The sequence below is a fragment of the Mytilus edulis genome, chromosome 13 (genome assembly GCF_963676685.1).
Source record: "Mytilus edulis chromosome 13, xbMytEdul2.2, whole genome shotgun sequence".
Taxonomy (NCBI): Eukaryota; Metazoa; Mollusca; class Bivalvia; order Mytilida; family Mytilidae; genus Mytilus; species Mytilus edulis.
In genome coordinates, this window is record NC_092356.1 from 25,384,907 (window position 1) to 25,402,942 (window position 18,036).

Below are 18,036 nucleotides of genomic sequence, written 5' to 3' on the forward strand. Positions count from 1 at the left end.
ATTAATGACCTCCGCAGAATTATGGGATTGTCCTAAAAGTTGGATATAACGTGAAACTTGAACTGTACATAACACATACATGTACCAAAAAATTAGCAAATTGCAGGTTATTTTTAAACGTGAAAGCAACATTATAAAGAAGTGATAACGAAATTAATTGTGGTCTGTGACCTGTTGGTATTTCTATATATTTAATCTTTATTTAGCGAATCTTTCGGTTGAAATTACTTTAATGCTGTATATTTTCGAACTATCCAAACTACCTATTTTCTTGTCATTTCTATCATGGTGGTCAATTTTCATCTAATGTATTCGTTTTAATCGATGATAGCAAATGAAAATAACAAAACAAAAAAAATATACGGCAAATATTAAAACCAAAAAATAGAGAAAGAATAAGGTTATAAGAAAAGCACTAAATAATTCTGTACGTTCACGTATACTATGAACACCTATTGATAAGTGTTGTTAAGGATGTTTGCTATTCTTGTTTTAGACTTTAGCAGTTATTCAGAATACTCTAGTTTTATTCATTTTGTGTCAATACAAATTATGCCTGCTAATCCCTGTTTTTCTTTTCACAATGCTATAACATACAGTTAAAATAAAATCATTTTTGAATATCTTCTAAAATCCGTAATGTTTTGTCTTTCAAAGAAAAAAGGTATCAATGTTAAATGTACGAAAAATACAGAGAGAATCATTTCCCGCCAAATTTCAAACGATCATATCCCACAAAGAATACACGAACACGTCCTATTTTTTCCCCTCCTTTTTTATGTCCTTTTACTTAGGCCTATAACATTTCAATTTTCAACAATCTTTTTCAAAGCTTGTTATTTTGAAACCTAGTAGCATACATTCTTAATTTGTGAGAAAAAAACAAACTTATCATTATGACATTATTTGATAGCTGTTTTATGAATTGTGCTATTTTCTAGAACAGTCTTCTCGACAAAGATGGTAGCATATTTCCTAACAGCCAATCACCAAGTGCCTGTCGTGAGCCACTATTACTTGATACTACACCACGCCTTATAGTGACAGCGCCATCTACAGCCGCCAGTACTCCTGCAGACTCTCGCAGCTTTATACAATTTATTGATGAAGAGGCAGACAACAATAGTCAGGTAAATATTTTTATAAATTGATGCGCGTGCATGCCTTTATAATTCCTTGTGACAAAGATGACGAACTGTATAATGTTAAGTTTATAGCTCCGCTGACGAGAAAATAATTCAAATTCATCAAAATTAATTTGGAATCTTAAAAATGTTTTGTCTATTAATGTTTTATCTCGTCTTTTTTGAATATATTTTTTATCAATATTAAAATTCAGAAAGTCCCTTTCAGAAAAAAAACCGATATTATACGTCACTTGACCACTTATAAACATAAACATCGGTACGAATTAGTTGCACAAATGTATATTATTTGATTTTTATCAGTTTTACACAATCATCGCAGATGTTTCGATAGGCTTAACTTTTGATTTAACCCATCATAGGTCTTAGACTAATAGGGGAATAACCTAACAACACAATGCTGTTAATGTTATTTTGATTGGACTGGTATAATGATTGAACTGGTAGTTTTTTTTATCTATTGTGTTCTTATAAGATTATGAATTGGAATCCAGCTAATTTTCGACTCCTGTAGTTATAGACATGGATTGCTAGTTTTTCGGTCGAATGTCGGTGGTTCCCTCTAGGTTCTCGTGCTTCATATATCGCTAAAAACATCTATCACTGAAGAGCTGTTAAGGACCAACAAACAAACAAACAAACAAACAAAGACCAAGCAATGGACTTAAAAAGTGCAAACATTTTTACCATGAAAATCAAATAACTGACACTAAACCAGCAAGTATTGTTTATTTAAAAAAATATCATTTCTGTGTGTTTAAAAGACCAGACAGACAGACATTTGAAATGTCAATTCAGTAAGGGAAATACATGAAGACCAATTTCCGAATTATATCATACAGAAATAAAAGGTAAAAAATCTATAACATGACCATGACTTAAATTAACGTTGATACATTAACACAAGTTTCGGTAAACTTGGTTATCAAATTTTCCAGCATGTGCATTTAATTTTCTAATTACATGTTTTTTTTTTCAATTTGCTCTTTTAAATTTACGTTTAAAACATGTTTTAGAAATCCGGAGAAAAGAATCAAGATTCCGACGAACCATCATCGGAGAAAAATGAAACAGATATTGTTAAACCCTTAGATAAAAAATCGATTGAAGACGTTTCCACATTCGATACTAAGGACAAAGAAGAAAATTCCGTAGTAGTTATAAATGTTCAAGATAATGAAATTGACAGCAATCATATTGGAGGAGATGATTTAAAGTTAAGTTGTGCAAGCCAGGAGGAGACTAACGACATTTTACCAGCGTCTATAGCGGAATCACATTCTATAACTGTTGGACTAACCCAATCAGACGATAGTTTAACTTCCCACAATCCATCATACTGTTATGGCAACCAGGTTGAATATTCAGATAATGGAGGATATGGAAATGTCGGCTATTGCGCACAAGGACAACACGAAGAAATGTTTGAACATGAAACTATAATAGAAAACGATCCCGTGAACGCAGATACAAATGGAAAAACATTAAATTTTAACACACATTTTAATGAAAATAATGCAACGTCGTTTGAAAGAGACGAAATGAGAAATGCTTTCAATGATAAAATGCAAGCAGATAAAAATGACCATGGTGCTCGGCCATCTTTAAAAGACACACATAATGTGATTAGCCTAGACCAATACGAACAACGCCATAAGTTACAAAGACAAGGTAGAACTTTGCAACATACTAGTTCAATTGACAGTGATGCATATTAAACAAAAACATTTAACACTTACTCATATACCATGTATTCATCTATTTATAAAGTCGCCTTTTCAATGAGAAACTGAAAAAGGCGCACCATGATATATATTACCTTGTTGTTTTTAAAGGGTTCAAATGTTATACAATTGCCGTTTATTTATTTGATTAACTGTTATAAAAAATCTTAAAGGGCAGGTAAAATGTAATTCGGATTTTTATTTAAGGTTCAACTTTCATTCACAATCATTTAATTGAGCGCTCCGTGTCTGAAAGACATGCTTGTGAGTTAAAACGAACATCCAGTAAGAGATTCTTTTAAAGTATTTATTGTACTTATATCTTTTGGAAAGATCTAAAATTGACTTACTCAAAACATTCCAATGCATTATATGTATTGGTTTATTAATGTTAACTTTATTTCAGTATAAGCATGTACAACCATATATTATGACTTCCATCTTATTTTGTTAGTGTTAACATCCGGTTTGTTTCAATCATTTTTAACATCCGGTGTCAATCTTTTTGCAACAATCGGTTTCAATTATTTTGTAATATCCGGTTTAAGAGACTTTTTAGCAACCGGTTTTAGTGCATTTTAATATTTTTGTTAACGTGTGTGACTGTGTAAACTCTGATTATTTCCAACGAATTTACATTACTTCATTCATAGGTGTTTACACATTGTTTATGTTGTTACGAATTTTAAAGGTTTGCACTTAAGTTGTTTGTATTCACATTTTATTGTTTAACCCAGAAGCAACTGCTTGATTGTGTCCTATAACTAAAGGACGAAAAACAAATCCGTTCGAGTGGCAGTCATTTTATTTTTAAAAGATGAATATGGAATTGGGAAATGTTTCAAAGAGACAACAATCCAACCACAAAGCAATAAACAACCGAAAGTCACCAATTGGTCTTCAACACAGCGAGAAAATCCCTCACCTGGATGCTTGCTTCATCTGCCCGCTAAACAAGTTCAGTGATAATGGACGTCATGCTTAACTCCGAGATAGGTAAATGACATAAGTATAAAAACCATACAAGACTAACAAAGGGCAGAGGCTTCTTACTTGGGACATGCGCAAACATGTTTTGTGAGATCTCAACCCTCTCACTATACCTCAAGCCAATGAAGATAAAAAAAAATAAACAAAAAAACACATACAGCAATGAAATCGTCAGACCGGATTCTATTTTTCCTTCATTTCTTACAAGTTTCTTAAATCAAATGGTGTGAATCTATAAATATGAAAGAAATTTTCCGATGTCAGCTAAATTGTAAATTCAGAAAGATACGGCTTGTTTTCCTTTTTTAAACATATATTCATTTTACCAATGTTTCCATATTAATTTGATCCGAGCTTCACTGATGAGTCTTATGTAGACGAAACGCGAGTCTGGCGTATCGAATTATAAGCCTGATACCTTTGATATTGAACTTATTATAAAATATATATAGCAAATGAAATAGACCAATTTGTTTGAAAAGATAAAAGGAGAAAAACTAAATGCTTTGGCACATCTTCTGATATGCATCAATGATCTGATTAGCTGCGGAACTGTTGCTCATAGGTCCTTATGTTATTTTTTTTATGGTTCGCAAATAGTTAAAAAAAAATTAGCATAACGACCTATGAGATACGGTTCCGCATCAATGATCTGATAAGCGATTTAGAAGTAATATCCAGTGGCACTACCAAATATACGACAAACAGTTGCAGTGGAATCTATAAAATATATTGAGCAAATAGATAATTTAGACGATGTGCAACCTTTTTGTAGTTGTTTGTTGTTCAAATATATAATTAAGCTGATGGAATCTTGTCGAGTGTCCCTGATTTTAAAAGTAACCCCGTTAAGACAATCAATTGTGTTTTATTTGGTAATACATATTCTGTGAAAATGTCATCTGATAACGTGCAAATAAACAGTAGTCTTGTATTATTTTTAATTTTAGTTTCTTGTGTACAATTTGGAGTTTAGTATGACGTTCATTATCACTGAACTAGTATATATATTTGTTTAGGGGCCAGCTGAAGGACGCCTCCGGGTGCGGGAATTTCTCGCTGCATTGAAGACCTGTTAGTGACCTTTGCTGTTGTCTTCTCTATGGTCGGGTTGTTGTCTCTTTGACACATTCCCCATTTCCATTCTCAATTTTATTTAGTAGTATCTACAATTTATTTATCATGTAGTTTATTTTACATTTTGCTTCCTTTTTCACAAATATTTCAGATACTTCTTCATTTTATATTAACAGAAACTGATGGCCCTTCTGGAGCACATGAGTTCATCCATGCTGTATACATAAATTAGGCCGTTATAGTTTTCTCGTTTGAATTGTTTTACATTGTCATTTCGGGGCCTTTTATAGCTAACTATGCGGTAGGAGATTTGCTCATTATTGAAGGCCGTACGGTGACCTATAGTTGTTTATTTTTGTGTCATTTGGTATCTTGTGGAGAGTTGTCGCATTGGCAATCATACCACATCTTCTTTTTTATATGTTATGATTTGGTTACGTTGGTCATTTTTTTTGTTTTATATGTTGTGTTTTGTGAAACGTCATTTGTTTTTTCGCTCTTGTTCCTTAAGACAATGGTAATAAAATTGAGAATGGAAATGGGGAATGTGCCAAAGAGACAACAACCCGACCATAGAAAAAAACAACAGCAGAAGGTCCCCAACAGGTCTTCAATGTAGCGAAAAATTGTATGTATCTGTCTTCTTGTTATCTTTTCTTTCTTGATTTACATATAACAAAGAGTATACCTTAAAAATTGTTTATTTTATTTTGAGTTTGTTTTTGTAAGAGGAAGGCATAAAACTAACATCATGTAGGAGTTTATCACACAAACAATATGCAGACGGCATTGCAAAAACGAGAATTAAAACAAAACTGCAACTGGTGAAGGCTACTCGTGCAACACTTCAAACTGTATTTTAACGAGTTTCACATGGTGAGCAAGAACTGCTTAACCGAAGCCCCTAAGACGAAGCCCCTTAACCGAAGCCACTAAGACGAAGCCCCTTAACCGAAGCCCCTAAGACGACCTACGATTTTTTGGTGGGGTTTGTATTACTCAGTCTTCTATATAGAGTTCTGTGAACTGGTTCTTCTTTATTCGTTTCTTTCATCATTCATAGTGTTGTGATTTTTTTTTCTTTCGATTGATGAATTTTGAATGTCATATACTATTAGTTCTTCCACCTTTATTTTAACCAACAAACAAATTCAGTTGATGCATATTCTTACTTTGTGATAAATCCGTTTGATCCAAAAATGCGTCCTTTTGCGCCACAACTTTTTTTCTCCAATGCTACGTTAAACTTTGCGCCACCTGTTTTAAAATTATATGGTATCATTTGCGCCAAAAATAAAACATACGATTGCGCCAATCAGAAGAAGAATGACTTCCATGTTCCTTTTTTCGGACTTTGAACTGGCAGTTTACTCGGCAAATGATTCCTTTTCTGAAACATATCTTCTTTTTACTGCTGCTGCATGGGTACTTTAATGTAGATAGTAGCTTGTAACTTTACTTTATTGTCCAAAAACACAAACATTGAAGGATGAAATGCCTTTTACTTTATTTGCCATTTTCGTGTTAGTCTCTTATATATCCGATCGAGGTTTCTTTCTGAGATACTTATTTGTTTATTGGCATCGATCCTTCATCAACTAATCATATATATATAAAATCATCAAAGGTAAATTTAATACACACATATTTTATAGTGTGTCTGTCTATGAAGTGATGTTACACTATCATTTCAGATAAGGGTGTACAGTAGGTTGGTAAATATCAAAACATTTCAATCCACTGCATTTGTTTGCGCCTGTCCTAAGTTAAGAATAGGATGTTCAGTAAATGTCGTTTGTTGAAGTGGTCCATAAGTTTTTCTCGTTTCTCGTTTTTTATATAGATTAAACTTTTTGTCCACAATACGTACTGTAAGTTGCTCATTATAAAGTTACATTTGATGTACAGTGTTGTCAGAACATGCATTAGAGTCTAGATTGGGGTTTCTTTCATTTCTGTATTCTTGAATTTGTATGCCATTTTTCTCTATATATTCGTTTGCCCATTATCCTCGGTTTTGTAAACCCCATACCCTCAAGTAAAAAATGTTTCTGAAATGGTTTGTACGCTGTTTTAAATTTTATGTCTGTTTCTCGAAAACGGATTTTTTTATATTCTATATCTGTATTTACAAGTAAATAAACTCATCATACAATGTAGATACCAGGATTGAGTTTTTTTTATTTGCGACTTTCGTCTACTAAAGACGCATCATGTCAAAAAGGCAAAATAAAGTTTAAAGTTGAAGAGCATTCAGGACTAAAAAATCTTAAAAGTTTTGCAAAAGACCGCAAAAGAAATCTATTCCCGAAGTAGAAAAACCCTTGGTATTTCAAAAAATCGAAGTTTTAAAGAGACTTATTATATGTTCGCTGTATTCCAAGAGTGTCAAGGTCACACCCGTTAAAGTAGTCGTATATGGGACTGTCTATTAGGCTACATTTTTATCATTAATACCCAACTCCTTAAATATTTCATAGTACCGTCAAACTTTGTAAAACCTTTACATTCATACATTTTAATCCATGTTTGATATCTTTTTTTTTTTTAATAATTTAGTGAATTAGATAAACATATCAGTAATTAAATTGTCCTGCGTTTTTAAGATAGTTTAATTAGAAATGAATGAAAAATTCGCATGTATTATTTTATAAATTATGTCATTAAGACAAGGTGGCACGGTAGTATTTGCATTCCAGAATTTAGGTTGCTCTTTTGTGTACCCTACTTAGGTTAATGTATCTAAACAGTGTGATTGGACAAAAAATACAGTATCAACTGAACATACTTTCCCAAACTGAGGGATGAATCAGGTGTAGAAAAATATGAAATAATTTTACATACAGATGAAAATGAATTTTTGAAAAAAAAATTTAATTTTGTATTCACTGCACCATAAAAGACCTAAAAACACTAGTGGCCTTAGGTATTTAAATATAGCAAAAAAAGTAAACGGTCATGATACATATTCAAATTCATTTCTAAATAGTAAAATGAAAGTACTTCAGTTAACTGTGAATGTAGAATTTTTTTGCAGTGTTAGAAAGTGGTGAAAATTCTAAAAAGGCTATGATTATCCCTATGGGCCAGTAAATACTACCGTGCCACCTCAAATGCTATTGGGTGTGATTCCTCCAATTGCAGAATGATAAAACACCGTACAAAGGGAAGTAATCCAAAACTTTTAAGATATACAGATTTCGCATAAAGAGATAGACATTATCCATAAACCATTAAAGAGAAAGTTAACAGTTTTGCAACAGAAATTCCATGTTGAGATGAATTACTAGTTATTAAGAATTTAAAAAGAAGCAGCGATTGTTTCTCTAATAGTGCAACTGAATCAGTTTTTATTGTTTGTTTTCATGTTTGTATTTCAACTTTTCCAAGCACATACACTCGGCAATCAAACGACTGACTTTGGGCAAGTCCGGAGAGCCGACTACCGTGATTCGGAAGTCGGTTTGTATATCTCCGTTGAAAACATATTTTTGTTGATAGCGGTACTGACATTTTTATCCATTCATACATGTACGTTACATTCGAAGAAGCGGATTTAGAGAGCCCTTTTATTTTGGAAAAATTTGGTTGATTATATAGGGAATTATTGAAGTATGACTATAGGGGTCCCCCTCTTAGGCAGTCAGCGGGCCCCCACTTATGAAAATTTCTGTAGATCTGAATTTTGAATTGAATATAGTGTACAATCATGGTTCCTCCCAATTAAAGTGACTAGTTTAAAAACTGTTTGTCTTTTTGTGTCTATCTTTTTTTACTTACGTTGGTGCACTCGTCCTGCTTTAATTTACAATCATGTAAAAATTAATAAACTCATTAAGAAAGCGGCTGAGGAGAAAAGTCAAATATGCCAAAGGGACATTCAAAATTATAGGTAGAAAAGAAACTGAAAACGCCATCATAGCTATTTAAAAAATAAATAAATAAAAGTGCACAAAACACCAGGAAACATCATAATTAACCACATGTCACTTTCCGTTCGTGCTATAATAACTCTTTAACATGTTTGTTTGCTTGAAAATGTTAAACGTAAAAAGATAAATCCCCGTTCAAGAACAGCAATTGTCACCAACAGAAATTGGTTCCAGCATGACTAGATTTGATTTATATGGGCCATTCAAAAACTGTATTCGTCTCAACTCGGCCGATTCCGTACTCTCATACATGTAGAGTAGCGGATTCTGCCGAGGATTGCCGAATGTCAAAAGCTGTTGTCTAAGAACCAAGTATACAACAAATCATACTCCGTCCGAGTAAAAATGAAAAAAAAGACATGCAAATGTTTGCACCTGTCCTAAGTCAGGAATCTGATGTACAGTAGTTGTCGTTTGTTTATGTAATATATACGTGTTTCTCGTTTCTCGTTTTGTTTATATAGATTAGACCGTTGGTTTTCCCGTTTGAATGGATTTACACTAGTAATTTTGGGGCCCTTTATAGCTTGTTGTTCGGTGTGAGCCAAGGCTCCGTGTTGAAGGCCGTACTTTAACCTATAATGGTTTACTTTTTAAATTGTTATTTGTATGGAGAGTTGTCTCATTGGCACTCACACCACATCTTCCTATATCTATGCATCTAGAAAATCAACTTTTTTATTTGCAGTTATTTTCCTTTATCTTTTTTCTACAGGGAGACGGATTAATATAAGGGAAACCTTGTTTCCAAATCCCTTTGTAATATTGTATCACTGTATTTATATATGTATGTCATGTACATGATTTTTTTAAATAAAATATGTTTAAAGTAAAAGCGTCATTAAACAAAACGCTACACAAAAAGTTGAACATTGAGCAACATGTCCCTTGCAACTAGTATTCATGGTTATGGTTTGTTAGGGAATACATCTTACCATATGGGTTTTGTTACAGTCAACATTTCAGTTATTAAGCTTGTTATCTCATATTTAATTTATCCTTATCTATATTTACAGACGGAGTCTTATTGCATTTAACATTTAATGAAAGAAACAATAAAATGCATAAGTTAACAAAAAAAGAACTTAATAGTCGGGTTGTTGTCGCTTTGACACATTCCCCATTTCCTTTCTCAATTTAAAAAAAAAAGAACTAAAAATATCTTGTCAAAAAACGAAATACTACAAACAATAGTGTACATACGCACAACATAGAAAACTAACGACGGATCAACAAGTAACTCACAAAAAAATTAAAAACTGGAGGTTATTGAAGGTGCTCTCAGAGGGTAAGCAGATCTACTCTACGTGTGGCGCCCGTTGTGTATCTCGTGTAAATACAAACCCAGTGATTGGTCTAATTATGTAGGTCACATTCAAGGAAAAGAGGACGTGATTGTGGTTACGACAATTGGAACACTTCCATTGTCATTCACGAAACAGGTATTCGGATAACAGTCAACTAACTCAGGAACTACAGCTAGCCTTAGCTTATCTTCCGGGACATTACATCTCTATATAATTTATTCTTAATTACATGTATGCATTTACATCATGCCAGTTTGTTAGTGTACATACAAACATGTGCTCTATCTAATTTAATTACGCTACATTTCATTGTTTTGTATGTTTGCAGATTGCATATAAGATATGAACAATTCAAAATGCAGACGGCAAGTTATAAATTCTTCGCCTGTAAAGTCTCATTTCACATATATGTATTAGAATAGCCGTCATTTTCCTCCGATGAGATATCAACGTTATTTGTGTACGAAACAACATCTGCGTAATTTGGAGGATTATGTTGATCATCGTCCTCTTTTGAAATAATGTTCGGAATTTCAATTTGTTTACCACGTGCCTCTCTCCCTTTGACATCTATTTCGTAATCTTTGTCACGTGTTCCCTTCGTTTCAAATCGTCCACCATGTCGCTTGCCAACTATTGTCAAGAGAATTGTAAAGAACACAACAATAGCACCATACGCTACCATTTGATGAAGGAACATATCGTAACCTTGATATTGATAGAGATATCCAATTACCCACAAGTAAGACATGCCGCCTAAAGCACCTCCCATGAGAACGAACGTTATAGCAGAGCCAGTAAATTCAACATGAAAGTCACCCCATCCAATACCTGATGGGAATAGAGGTGCAACAAAAAATCCCATAGGTGCTGTTAAAATCCACAAAGCAAGGTCACTTTCCCTGGCAAATATTTCAAGAAGTACCGCCGTAACTAAGGCACCGAAAACTTCGATCAGTATAAGTACTCGAATTGGAATAAATCTACCGGTGAATAAACCCACAAATCTGCCTATGGCAAAACAAATCCAAAACTCTGTGTTGATTAATGAACCATCATCTCCAGAAAACTTATGTTTGTCAATTGCATAACTTCTTATAAATTTCCCATATAATCGTTCGCCCCCTACAGCATTGAAGAAATACAAAAATAAGAGAACAAAGACCTGAACGCCAAACCAACGATCTCCATTTGCACATGTTGCTGGGTCAACAACTTTTACTATTTTTCTTACAACTGTCTCCTTTTCAGCAGATTCTTTTTCTTTCTCAGAAATTTGTCGACAACAAAATTGATAAATATAAAAGACTAGTGACAAGGACGCAACTATAATGCCAACAATTAAATAAGCTGATTCAATCCGGGATTCTTTCAAATAAATATCTGTTTCTGACGATGGTGCAATCGTTGATGTTATAAACGGCGGTGTAACGGACGGAGCCATAGTTGTATTTGTGCTATTACCTCCAGATGGCGCCAAAACTGCCAAGAACGGATTAGCAATCTGAGGAACAATGAAGGATCCCATTCCGAAACCGAAGTGTAATACGTGTAACGGTCCTGTAGCTTTCTCTTTCCAAAGGTTAAGGATTATTTTCTGTCCAGCTGTAAAAAAATATTTTTATTTTATAATAAACGATAGATTTTTATAATAAACGATATATTTCATAATAAACGTTACTTTTCTGCATTGGCTAGATGTATAGGTGGAAGGTTGAGATCTCACAAACATGTTTAACCCCGCCGCATTTTTGCGCCTGTCCCAAGTCAGGAGCCTCTGGTCTTTGTTAGTTTTGTATTATTTTAAGTTTTAGTTTCTTGTGTACCATTTGGAGTTTAGTATGGTGTTCATTATCACTGAACTAGTATATATATTGTTTAGGGGCCAGCTGGAGGACGCCTCAGGGTGCGAACATTTCTCGTTGCATTGAAGACCTGTTGGTGACCTTCTACTGTTGTCTGCTCTATGGTCGGGTTGTTGTCTCTTTGGCACATTCCCCATTTCTATTCTCAATTTTGTTAGATTTTGTTTATAACAAACAGTAGGTTTTGATAGATTTGACAAATCATAGATCGGAATTATCATGTAATAGAATATATAAAAAGATTTGCAAACATTAACACAGTTTATGGCCAAGACCAATCAACATTTATTTTTACAGTTCTGATAAAACTGTTTGGTGTTTATCATTTTTATAACCCCCTTCATCATTTTGATGATTATTGAGGTAAGTGCATGGTGAAAACAGATGGAAATCATTTGCTTTTCTAATCAAAAATTTACCAAACGAAATTTTGCTGAATTGTTTGTTTGCTAACAAAACTATTCTACATTTCTTAAGTTTAAATTTATCGTAAAAATTTAGGATTTGTTTGGAATTCAAGAATGTATCTCCCGCTAGTGCCGGACTCTAAATGCTAGACATGTGTATCTGGTTTTGCGTATGTATCTTTTCAGTTAAATAAGATCTTACACATTGGTAATATTTAGGACTCGAGCAACACTACTGAAGATATATTTCATGTCAAAATGCGCATCATTTGCGGTAACATTGGCAACGTTTAATGTTATTTGTCAGCTTGACATTGCGTGAAAGCCTCAAACAATGAGTACTCATTCCAACAATTATCCATTTTTGACCTATTTTGTTATAGTAATAGTCACATTATCACATCTAATTATATATACGTAACTTCAAATGTTAGACAATATGATGCAGGCCTTAAAGACTCATCAAAATGAATTTGTATCCAATTTTGCAAACCATTCGCGTGTACTTACTGATGAAGGCTGATGAATCCAGAAAACTACACGTGACCACTAAACATGTTCCATGAAATTGATGTCAAAATAAATGATAAAAACAATATCATTTGTTATATCCATACCTATATTTATTACGCCTTCAAAAGTACCAGCGAGGACAAAAAGAAACCATAGCAAGGAGATGTCTGTGCAATAGGGAGCTATTATTGTAGCTATTGCCCCTCCATCTAAACAAACAGCAATCATCAAATCACAGTACTTTCCTAGTTTGTCAACAAGGGGTCCACCAATTACTGCACCAATAAAATATCCAACACTCCTACCGGAAATTGCACGCGATACTAGTTCATAATCTGAGTCTGTTTTAATTATCAGATCTTTCTGAGTGGGTCCAGTTATTTCTGTAAACAATCCCTGAAATTATGTTATATATGGCATTGTTTGAGCTTTATCGACAAAACAAATTACACTCAAGAATTTTTAAAAGAGATTACGGTGTTTTGTTTTTATTGTTTCTATATATGTTAGTTATTTTTTGTGATTATTGATGTACGTACCAATCCATTGAGTTTAGCAATTTGCAACTGATCTTTACAGTTAAATCTTATTTAGGTTTACGCGCTCACACACATGTCTAACCCGCTACATTCTGTATGCGCCTATCCCAAATTAGGATGCTGTAATTCAGTGGTTGTCGTTGTTTCATTTCTGTCATATTTGTTTTTCGTAAATTATATTGTAACAAATAAGACTGTTGGTTTTCTCATTTAACTGAATTGTTTCACATTTTTCACATTATAAGCTGATTATGCGGTATGGGTTTTCTCATTGTTGATGGACGTACGGTGACATATAATTGATTATATTATATGAAAATAAGAAGTTATGGTAACTATAGTCCAGCTGATTAGTGCATATTTTGAGAAGAACTGTGGGTTTGATAATAAAAGCATGAAACTTTGCACAATTGTAATTAATATGCATATTTGTTAGTCAATATAAGCTATGGACCTATTCTGAAAAATCCAATATGGCAGTCATTTTCAAGATATCTGCCAATCAATCCAAATTTCACAATCATGTAATATTGCAAATAATATTCAAACCAAATCTTTTAAAAACATATAAAATGTTATCCAACGTTTCTAGTGAGTCATGATGTTATATTTCACATTTAATTTGTTTTCAAAACGGCGAAAAATTTCAAAATGGCCACTAAAAAGTGAAAATGATTGATTGATGTTGCTAGTATGACATTTTAATCAAAGATCCAATAAATAGCAACATTCGAACGTTTTCAGGACGCCATCAGAATATGTTTGACCGTTTAGTACCATCCGAGTCACAAATGATAAAGGATATGATTCACTTCTCCTTGTCACAATCCTTCCTTTTTCCTCGATTCGGTAACATCAAGATGATAAATAAATGCTTCTAATCACCGAATTTCTGCTTGAAATGATTAACATCCAGAGTGCTACCAGTTTTCCAGAAACTACTCATCCTTCCGAACACTTTTGTTGACCCTGGTTTTGATGACGTGTTGTTTATGCTTTCAATGATGAGTTATTTCCTCCTTATTTGTCAATGTCTGTGTTGTCAATCAGTACTATTCTTATTTATTTATCGATTAGGCATCGAAATCCTTACTTTATTTCAAACGTTCGCATTCAGTCAAGTTTATTAAAAGATAATTTCCATGTACCAATGGTTTTTACATGTTTTAAATTTTGTGTTTTTATGGACATGTACATGAATCAATTTTTATCCTTGAATGTGCATGGTGATATTGCACTTTTATGTTTTATGTAAATAACAAAACTATGTTTTATTCTGGTGTTTTAATATTGTATATAATAACAGTTTCTCATAGTTCTTTTAAGAATGGCACATGCATTCTAAATTTTATATTGTGTAATAAATGTCATATTGTGTTTATATTTGTATGTACAATGTATGTGAAGAGACTATAATTAACTATTGAACTTGAACTTCTAAGGGTTAGAAAAGAGACATTTATAAATCCATTATTCTATGGTACATGTATATGCCTAACAACTGGATATGACTCATCAATCTATTGAAACAATAGCACAAAGGTAGGTATGACTTTTAGGGTTAGGTTTGCTCAATTTTTATATTATATTGTAGATATGTTTGTTAGCATTCTTTTTCGTGTGTCCTTTCTTGGAGTAAGGGAGATAACTTGCGTAACTAACGACGAACGTTTTTAATCCCGTATTCCGCTAGAGGCGTGCAATTACGTACATTCGCCTTAATTTGTGAGTGTCTAAGTATCTTCTCCATCGTCAGTGTTCGTTATATCATCTAAACAACAACATATTTCCACAGCTGTTTCAAATGTGTCTTAATGACAACCCATTTAGTGTTTGCCCCACTCCCTATCACATTTTAATTAGGACCGCTCATAACATCATTGTCCACGGCATTTTCATCTACTGTGACATCTGTTTTATATCTGTCTGTTCAGTTTATTACCTCATTTCAAAATGTTGATACCTCTGTGATAAATAGGGTATATGCCATCCACATTCACTCGACGTACATGTAGCACACTGTTTTTTTAATCGCCAAGTGATAGAAAATCTATCATGGCCTTTTTACTGGTGGGACTATTTGGGTCAGGTTACATGAAACTAAATAGAGAATTGCATTTAAAATGGAGAAAACAAAGCAGCTCTTTAGGGACACAAAGTCAAGAACAAACTAAGAGAGAAAAGAAAAGCAATACAAACACTTTATTTCCTGTAAATGCATGGATTGATTGGTGTATATCCAGTTTCTTTCCAAGTAAACAAATCATATAGTATACTTACAATCATGACCCATGTTAAAACCAGAACTACAGTTTTGATAATTTTTTCAGACGTAGAATACGTTGATGGTTTAATCTGGTCCTCCTCTTTCATCCTGGTAATTTTGATGGCACTGATTGAAATTGACAATAATATAATGTATAAAGCATGTTACAAACATCGTTACAAATTTGTACATGTACATGCATATTTACGACATTTTACATGTAATCCGTCAACTGTTGATATCTTAAAGATGTTTTTCATATGCATGGGTGATTATTTTTAAAATGGCTAGAAATTGTAATTTGTATTTAAAATTACTGATAAAGTAAGGTACCGTAGTAAAAATAAATGTCGACAACTTATTGTGTGTGTTATTTCTTTGTACTTATATATACATTCGGTGCTCTCTCGGTAGCGTGTTCTCATCGAGTGCGGGAACCCCAGGGTTTGTATCCGGCCGCGTCAAACCATAGATTTTAAAATTGGCATTTGCGGCCTCTCCGCCAAGTAAAGAGTAAGAGCAAATGCTGGTCGGCTCGGAATCAAAATAAAGAGTTCAGGTATGGTGACATGTCTTACTGCAGACTCTTACATTGTGTTCTAGCACATGGACTAATGGGCTGTCGGACCAATGGGCTGTCGGAATAATGGCATGTAATTATTCCGACAGCCCATTGGTCCGACAGCCCATTAGTCTGACAGCCCATTGGTCCGACAACCCATTAGTCCGACAACCCAATAGTCTGACAACTTTTTGCTCCGACAGCCCAATACTCCTACAACCCATAAGTCCGACACTTATCAAGTCAAGTATCAGGGTATCAGGGTAAATAAAATTTGTCTGTCTGTATTATTACGTTTAGATATTATGTTATAACATGTTTTAAGAAATAACTCCGTATATATAACATAAGGCTATGGTAGTTCGAATACTTTCTGTTTACCCAATTCGAAAGCTGTATATATAATAGAACAGAAAAGAATATTTCATTTTCCAAATTAAGGGATCTCTAAAGAGCATATAAATCAAGAACAACAAGTGATGGTGCGAGCTACTGATGATACCCCCGTCCAAATATTACGTTTTTGAGTTGTGAATCTGAAAAAAAAACCATCACACAGTATAGCTGACTTATATAAACCTTGAAACCAAATCTCAGAAATCATTGTATTGTAGTTCCTGAGAAAAATTTGACGAAAATTTTTAACTTGGCTTTCATGTGAAAAGTGTTCGGTAAACAGAAAGTTGTTGAGTAATGAATCTGAAAACGCATCACACGATATAGCCGACTTCAATAAACCTTTCAGAAATCCTTGTAATGTAGTTCATGAAATAGATTCAACGAAAATATTCTTGGGACGGACGGACGAACTGACGGACTTACTGACGGATTGACGGTTGGACGGACGGACAGACAGAGGTAAAACAGCATACCCCCACTTTTTCGAAGCGGCGGTATAATGATTGGGTCAACATTTAAGACTTTACAATACTAATACGATATAATTATCGTTATAGCACCATAAGCCTCAGTCTTTTATTTTCATTTACAATAGTAGTTTTTTAAACTATGTTTATTTTTCCAACATGCTTTATATCATTGCATACTACTTAAACGGAACTGCGATTAAATGATCCATACGGAAAATTATGTATAGTTTTACTATATGTAAACATATTTTTGTACGTGTTCTTAAGAAAAATTACCTACCTCCTATATTTGAAAAGGATATTTCTTCAACGGAAAATTATTATTACTGTATGTATACACAATCTAGAGCATAATTTGGTTACTTGGTATCTTTAAAATGTAAGATATATATTTATCTTATACTATTATGCATTTATTTACATAGAAGCCTAAAAATGTATTGTCAACAAATTCACTTAACATTTGATTTATATATTAGTGTGATTATATAGGATGAATCAATTGTTATTCGTGATTTATACAATTAATGTGTTGAGGATTTCTGTTAAAGCAAATGTTCTCCTTAAGGTCAATTGCAAGGAACAGTAAATGGGCTATGCCACATATTTTGGTAACATGTTGCATACAACTTTGGCTCGTTGAAATATAAATTATAATCGAAAAAATAATTGTATCTCGCCGATTTTATGTGCTTTCTATACAAATGTTCGTTCATCGGTTTAGAAAGAATTCCATCAGTAATATTTTTCAGAAAATAAAAAAGACAAATGCATTATTTTTTCGATTTTCAGTTAAAGTTAAACTAGTCAAAGCTGTATGCAAAATTTTACATAATATTT

General features: G+C 33.3%; 2 protein-coding genes across 6 annotated transcripts in view; one reads left to right on the plus strand and one right to left on the minus strand.

The window, feature by feature from the left end:
* The window catches only part of LOC139500012 (uncharacterized), a 105,613-nt gene extending 102,031 nt beyond the window's left edge, over positions 1-3,582 (plus strand). For all 5 annotated transcript variants that reach the window (XM_071288707.1, XM_071288706.1, XM_071288704.1 and 2 more), the window contains 2 exons: positions 942-1,130; positions 2,162-3,582. In XM_071288707.1, coding sequence (XP_071144808.1) covers positions 942-1,130; positions 2,162-2,863 — 891 coding nt within the window. In that variant the 3' untranslated portion in view covers positions 2,864-3,582. The remainder of the gene's footprint in view (positions 1-941; positions 1,131-2,161) is intronic.
* A 6,870-nt stretch (positions 3,583-10,452) lies between these two features.
* Positions 10,453-16,002, minus strand: LOC139501086 (sodium-dependent glucose transporter 1A-like). Its single transcript, XM_071290062.1, has 3 exons — positions 15,780-16,002; positions 13,065-13,356; positions 10,453-11,780 (listed from the first exon to the last, which is right to left on the minus strand). The coding sequence occupies exons 1-3, from the start codon at positions 15,870-15,872 to the stop codon at positions 10,576-10,578; spliced, it is 1,590 nt and encodes a 529-aa protein (XP_071146163.1). The 5' UTR covers positions 15,873-16,002; the 3' UTR covers positions 10,453-10,575.
* Positions 16,003-18,036: the final 2,034 nt, after the last annotated feature.